Genomic DNA, 6,000 nt, shown 5'->3' with positions numbered 1-6,000 from the left:
AAAGGATACATATCACATATATCAATAGCATTAATGTTATGACATAATAGATGTTAAAAATGCTGACATGATACCCATTTTTAGACTGCATTCTAGCCCGGGCAATAATGCAACACCCCTGTTCTCTCTCCCTCTTCCTCTTCCTCTTTCTTCCATTCCTTTATTCTTTTTTTTTTCCTTTTTCTTTTTTTTTATTCTTTTTCTTTCTCTCTTTCTTCAAAAAAAAAAATGCTGACGTGATCATAAAATAAATCTGAAAATATTTCCAAGAAACCATTACCACTAATGGCTTGTAGAGAGAATTGCAAGGCTGGCCTATAAGAATAACAAGGATGTTTACTTTTCCCTGTACCCTTTTTGACAATTTTGGATTTTACATCTTTTGTGTGAATTATCTTTCATTGTATTTTATGAGTTTTAAGGTTTCATTCATTCCTTATTTGCTAAGCTTGTGCAAAGCTAAGAGTTGTCAGAAAAAGAGATACAGTAATTCCTGTCCTGAGGAGCTGATGGGCAGTGGGCCTTGGACCTCTTTGCACTGAAATAATGGGGGAGGAGAGAGGGCGACCTTAGAAATGCAGATTCCTGGGCCCATCCCAGACTGACCGAATTAGAGTCCCACAGTGACAGCAGAATCTCCATTTTTGACAGGCTCCCGCTGGCATTCGAGTGCCTGCTCATCTGGAAGCCTCCATGCTGCAGAGGTAGTCAGCTGGCACAGTCCACGCAGGGCGTAGACGCGTTTTCTCGTCCCTCCTTTGCAGCCACAGCCCGGCTCAAGGCGCGGAGGTGTCACCCGAGATTCGGGCCTCCCCTGCACTCTTCTTTAGGCCAAAACCGCGATCCCTTGCTTTTTTGTCGCTTCTTTTCCTTTGCCGCTGCCACTGCTCTTCTCAGGACTTAGATCGACTGCCAAGTCGGCTGAGCCGGACCTTGCGCCACCGAGGCTCGGGGAGCTAAGGGGCGCGGGACCCTGCGACCCGCTTGAGAGGAAAGGACCGTAATGCAGTGACTGCGAGAGCAGGGCAGGGAATGAGAGACGAATTAAGCTGTTTAGCAAAAAAGAAAAGAAGAGAAAAAGCAGACATGATTGGGGCAGAAGATAAATTGTAGGGGGACGGGGAGAAAAAACACCACGACTCCGCCGGGACTCGAACCCGGAACCTTTGAATGCCTTCAGCCTCTAGAAGTCCAATGCGCTATCCATTGCGCCACGGAGCCACCTGTTGGAGTCTCGGCGCATCTGCCATGTTAAGCCAGAGGCGACGGTCCCGCTCTCTTCCGACCGCCTTTCCACTAGTCAGTGTCGAGACCCCGCCGCCGCGCTCAGGGCACTGCCATCCGTCTTAGACACTGGCCGCAGGCTCCCCACCTCCCCGCAGTGGTCGCCCCTCAACTCCGTCGGCGACCCAGTTGAGCGAAGGGCGGCCGCAGTCTGCCGTCCCGGCTGGTCGGTGTGAGGGCACCGCAACGCGCTCTCCTGCCGGGTCCGGGCCCAGCCGTACAAATCACGGTCGCGCTTTTCCCTCCCCGGCTCCCTTCCTGCCCCAAGAGCCCCGCCTACCAGGTCTCTCCGGCGGCCGCTCCCGCCCGGCCGGGACCCCAGAGTTGCAGGCCCAGGCCGGCCGTTGCACCGTTGAGCCGGGTCGGTGACGCCGAGCACTTACATCGCGCCAGCGAGCGGCAGAGGCCGAGCGGCCGCCCCTTGGGCTACGAGACGTAGGCTGCGACCCCTTCTCCGGCCTGGGCTCTTCCCTCGCGGCCCGGGCCGCCTAGACCTGCGGCGGCGAGGGCCTGCCGCGGCGAGGTCTGTGTGCGTGCTTGTGCGTGTTTATTTGCGCGGGGATCGGAAAAACGGGGTTTGGGTTGCATTTCGCTCCCCACAGACCCAGAGCCGAATTTCTGAGGTATCCGGGCTCTGGTGGACTGAGGGGGGCGACGCGCCCCGCTCCGCGGCATCCTCCGAGAGGTCGTTTTGCCCCCAGCACCTGCCTCCGAGGACGCTGCGCAGCCGTCCCGAGCTCGCGCGCCGGGGGCCCGCGGCTGTGTGGGCGGCACCTGGGAGGGTGACAGCACGCGTGGGAGCGCTGGGAGCATGCGTGTGCGGGTGCATGCGGCCGGAGGGCGCGCTCCCGAGCGCGGCCGCAGGGTTTCCCGGGGGTGCGGGCGGCGGGGACGGCAAAAGGCTTGGCGTCGCTGCCCGGAAGGGTGCGGTCGCCACGAATTTCAGAAGTGGCTGGGTGGGGGTTAGCGGGTCTCCAGTGTCCGCAGTGATCCCCATCCGCAAGACCCCGAAGCCCTTTGAAATAGACGGGCTAAATAAAAGCCGCATGGTTGCTATGCAACTGCCGCAGCGAAACTGAACGCCCCGCCCCGCTCCAATTAGCTTTCCGCCGTCCCGGCCCCGCCTACGGAGGATTCGCAGGGCTGCCGCTGGGCGCGCTCTCTTGCTCGTCCAAAGCTTGTTTCTGCACCAAACCCGCCAGCCGCCGCCCACCCAGTGCTCCACCCCTACCCCCCAGCCTCGCTGCAGAATAGTCTCTGGCAGAGTTCAAAAAGGGAAAGGGAACTCCCGGGAAGAGTAGTGTGGTAGGGATTTTACGGTCTTAAATATTTAACCCCAAGACTAAGTTATGAGGCGGGTGCACACTACTGTCTCCTTTAGAATATAAAGGAAGGAAACCAGCTAAGACAGGTTAAAGAACTCGTGTAGGGACACCTAGCTAGTGAGCGTGGAGAACTGTGAAGAAGCTGATGTTTTGTTATGTTTGCAAACTAACACGTTAGCTTTCAGAGTTTCGTCAATGCTGACAGAACACCCCAGACTTCTGAGTCAGAGATAAAAGACTATTACAGCAAAAGCAGTAGCCAGAGCGTCACCATGTTTATGTTGGCTCCCTGGACCCTAATTCTCACAGGAACAAAGCACACGCCCAGATGCATGCTTACACACAAGACGGTTGCATTATAGAAGAGGTATGCTGAGCTTGGGGAACCCACCATGTTATAGTGAGCAGTAACCAAGCCTGTTCTTTGTTCCGTAGGGAGACGTTATGTCATCCCTCAAGATTGCTCGCCGCAAACACAACGCTGAGAAATGGCCCAAGTGAAGTGTGATCAGGGTCTTGCGTTCTTGGCACATTGCAAGAACGTGCAAGGACGCTAATGGTAAATCACTTCTCCAAACAGTAAGTGGCAGAATGCTGTTTGGTGCCAGGCTTATTTAATTCTGCTGTAATGTAAACAAAATTTCTTGACAGCATGCTTTATGTGTGTGTGTGTGTGTGTGTGTGTGTGTATAAAACATTGTTATGCCCCTTTAATGAAATAAAATGTTTTCACATTGCATTCATGGGGAATTCTCACATGGATAAAATTAGCCCTTAAAATGAAATATGGTATTAAATTGTATTTATTTAAACAAATCTTTTTCGAATTCTGAAATACGCCAGGCACTGGTGGCATCTCAGAGTCTCCACTGGTCCTAGGAGTTGCTCACAGCCCAATGGGAGAGGAGATGCTCTGTGTGCCTGTGGGAAAACCATACGGAGGAATTCTGCCAGTGGTGTTGGAGCCAATTCTCAAATGATGAGGAGTTCTTGACGTGATTAAGTGACAATTGAGACTCATACATAAAAATTCTGGAAAGGAGGAATTGGGAATGAAACGATGTACTACGGAAAGATGTGTATGTGCTTAATTCCACTTAATGAATCAAATGAATAATTTTAGATATTCCTTCTACTAGATGAGACCAAAATAAATCTTATATCATGGAAAATATTGGAGATACAGTGTTAGCAGTGAGTGTGGGAAAACCAGGCTTGAGTGCAGCCTCCTGTGAGCTATCAAGGTTGTAGTTTTTGTGCTCTGCAATTAGAAGACTCCTTTGGGAGGCTGAGGCGGGAGGATCACTTGAGGTCAGGAGCTTGAGGTTACCGTGACCTATGATCGCACGACTGCACTCCAGCCTGGGTGACAGAGTGAGACCCTGTCTCAAAAAAAAAAGAAGAAGAAGAAGACTGGGAAAGTCACAGCCAAACATGGTCAGGTGTGTGGTGGTTCCCTGAACAATTAATAAGCAGTTTATAGGTAGCAATGTTACCATGTAAGAAAAATGAAGAGTATTTAGTTGCCATCTGGGGAGAAAGATTTGGTGGGTTTTGTCTTCCCTTTTCTAATCTGGCTGAATTTTCTCAGGCTGTATGTACAGTAAACAGCCATTATACAACCTGAGCCAAGAATTCTCGAAAGTGAAAAGGCAACTTCTTCCTTTCTGCCAACAGAGGGAGTCAAAGCATGGTTTATAACCACCTTCAATTGGGTTAATTTCTGCACATCTGCATTTTGACTTTGCTGGAGAGCAAAGCCCTAAATTAAACACAGCTTCATGTTGGTGTTTTTGTTTTGTTTTGATTTTTTGAGACAGAGTCCTGCTCTGTCACCCAGGCTGGAGTGCAATGGTGAGATCTTGGCTCACTGCAATCTCCACTTCCCTAGTTCAAGTGATTCTCCTGCCTCAGCCTCCCAAGTAACTGGGATTACAGGAATGTGCCACGGATAATTTTGTGTTAGTAGAGACAGGGTTTCACCATGTTGTCAGGGCTGGTCTCGAACTCCTGACCTTTTGGTCCGCCTGCCTCAGCCTCCCAAAGTGCTGAGATTATAGGCGTGAGCCACCGCACCCAGCATGTTGGTGTTTTAAAGTTTAGATGCATTATACATCTTTGGGAATCTGCAGTAACACCTTTAATGTTGGTACAGCAGGATTATTTTTAAGTTACTATGTGGTTGGTGATTTCAGCCTTCCCAGAAGCTCTAGAAATTAACTGTACTTCCGCTGTATATATTTTTTCACTAGCTTTGCTTTACTCCAGAGCGATAGGGTTGTGGAGTACCAGTTCAATTCAATTCAATGAATATTTAGGGACAATACAGTTAGGCCTACTGTGGGAATAAAGTGAAAGTTTAAGACGTCATTCCTACCTTCAAGGACACTCCAAATTTCTTAGGAGAAATACAGTCTATGAATGTGAAGCAATAAGTAAATGAAGCACCCTAGCATGTGAAAAAGTGGCAAAATAATGGGGTATCCCTACCAGTAAAAATTTTTGGAGTTTGCATCCACAAAGAATAAGCATGCACTATTGTACTAATTATAAAACATACCGAAAAAGGAATTTTTAAAGGGTGAGCTTGCTAAAAAACAAAAACTGATAGTAGGGGTTAAGAGTACAGCCTGTGGAGTCAGGCCCCTGTTGTTCAACTCTTGGTTCTACCTTTATTTGCAGGACAGGATCCTTAACTTCTGTGCCTGAAAAATTATAAGATTATTATGAGAATTGCAAGTGTTAATCCTCTCAAGGATTTATCTCAGTCCTGGTACATGGTAAGTGTGTAACAAACATTTGCTTTTCTATTAGTAAGCAACTCTCAATAAAGAAATCCCACATCCTGCAGAAACAAAGGACAGTACAGATACAGCATCAGCTAAATTTGTTGCAACTGGAGGGACATTCTACAGCTCCCTACCCCACTCCTACTCAACTGTACATTTCATTTCTGTTACCAAACAGAACACAGCTTCTCAGATTGAAAATTCTACCTTCAGCGTCAATTCCTCACAGTTCTCAGTTTTAGAACCTTAGGCACATTTTTATTTTATTTTATTTGAGTGTGGGCCGACCCCCGCCCAGCCACTCAGGCAGGCAGGAGGGAGTGCACACATTTTTATTTTCATTTGTCCCACCGCATGATTTCCTAATACAAGGATACCGTCCACCCTTAGGACTTAATAAGACTCATTTCTTGCTGGATAAAATCTACTCACAACATTGAAATGAAGGCCTTTTTTATCCTAAAATCTATTCAAAACATTGCAATGAAGGCCTTTTTCATCTGAAAATGTCTTAGTGCTGAGTTTGATTATTGAGCCAGGCCAATAGCCAAACCACATTAGGTGGCCAAGAATAGGGGAAGGAAAAGAAAATATTCTGGGAT

At 48.6% G+C, this 6,000-nt stretch overlaps 1 protein-coding gene, 1 long non-coding RNA gene and 1 other non-coding gene across 3 annotated transcripts in view; 1 reads left to right on the top strand and 2 right to left on the bottom strand.

Annotated features, from left to right (window-relative positions):
* Window positions 1–235: 235 nt before the first annotated feature.
* LOC116530027 lies at window positions 236–2,097 on the bottom strand. The gene has a single exon (XM_032247965.1). It carries the CDS (start codon window positions 2,095–2,097, stop codon window positions 1,711–1,713), a length of 387 nt encoding a protein of 128 aa, XP_032103856.1. The 3' UTR covers window positions 236–1,710.
* TRNAR-UCU lies at window positions 1,137–1,221 on the bottom strand. The gene is given in 2 exon segments: window positions 1,137–1,172; window positions 1,185–1,221. It is a non-coding gene; the product is annotated as a tRNA-Arg (tRNA).
* A 1,351-nt stretch (window positions 2,098–3,448) lies between the features above and the next one.
* Window positions 3,449–6,000, top strand: part of LOC116530049 — a 41,431-nt gene continuing 38,879 nt past the window's right edge. Inside the window, exons 1-2 of the long non-coding RNA XR_004259802.1 lie at window positions 3,449–3,688; window positions 5,292–5,389. This is a non-coding gene — a long non-coding RNA (uncharacterized LOC116530049). The remainder of the gene's footprint in view (window positions 3,689–5,291; window positions 5,390–6,000) is intronic.

This window comes from Sapajus apella, unplaced genomic scaffold (assembly GCF_009761245.1).
Source record: "Sapajus apella isolate SASKATOON/1434 unplaced genomic scaffold, GSC_monkey_1.0 scaffold64, whole genome shotgun sequence".
Lineage (NCBI taxonomy): Eukaryota > Metazoa > Chordata > Mammalia > Primates > Cebidae > Sapajus > Sapajus apella.
This window is presented reverse-complemented; position numbering and strand designations above follow the sequence as displayed.

Bases quoted from the DNA above. Each gene is read 5' to 3' on its own strand.
- LOC116530027 (XM_032247965.1), bottom strand. From the start codon at position 2,097: ATGCTCCCAGCGCTCCCACGCGTGCTGTCACCCTCCCAGGTGCCGCCC.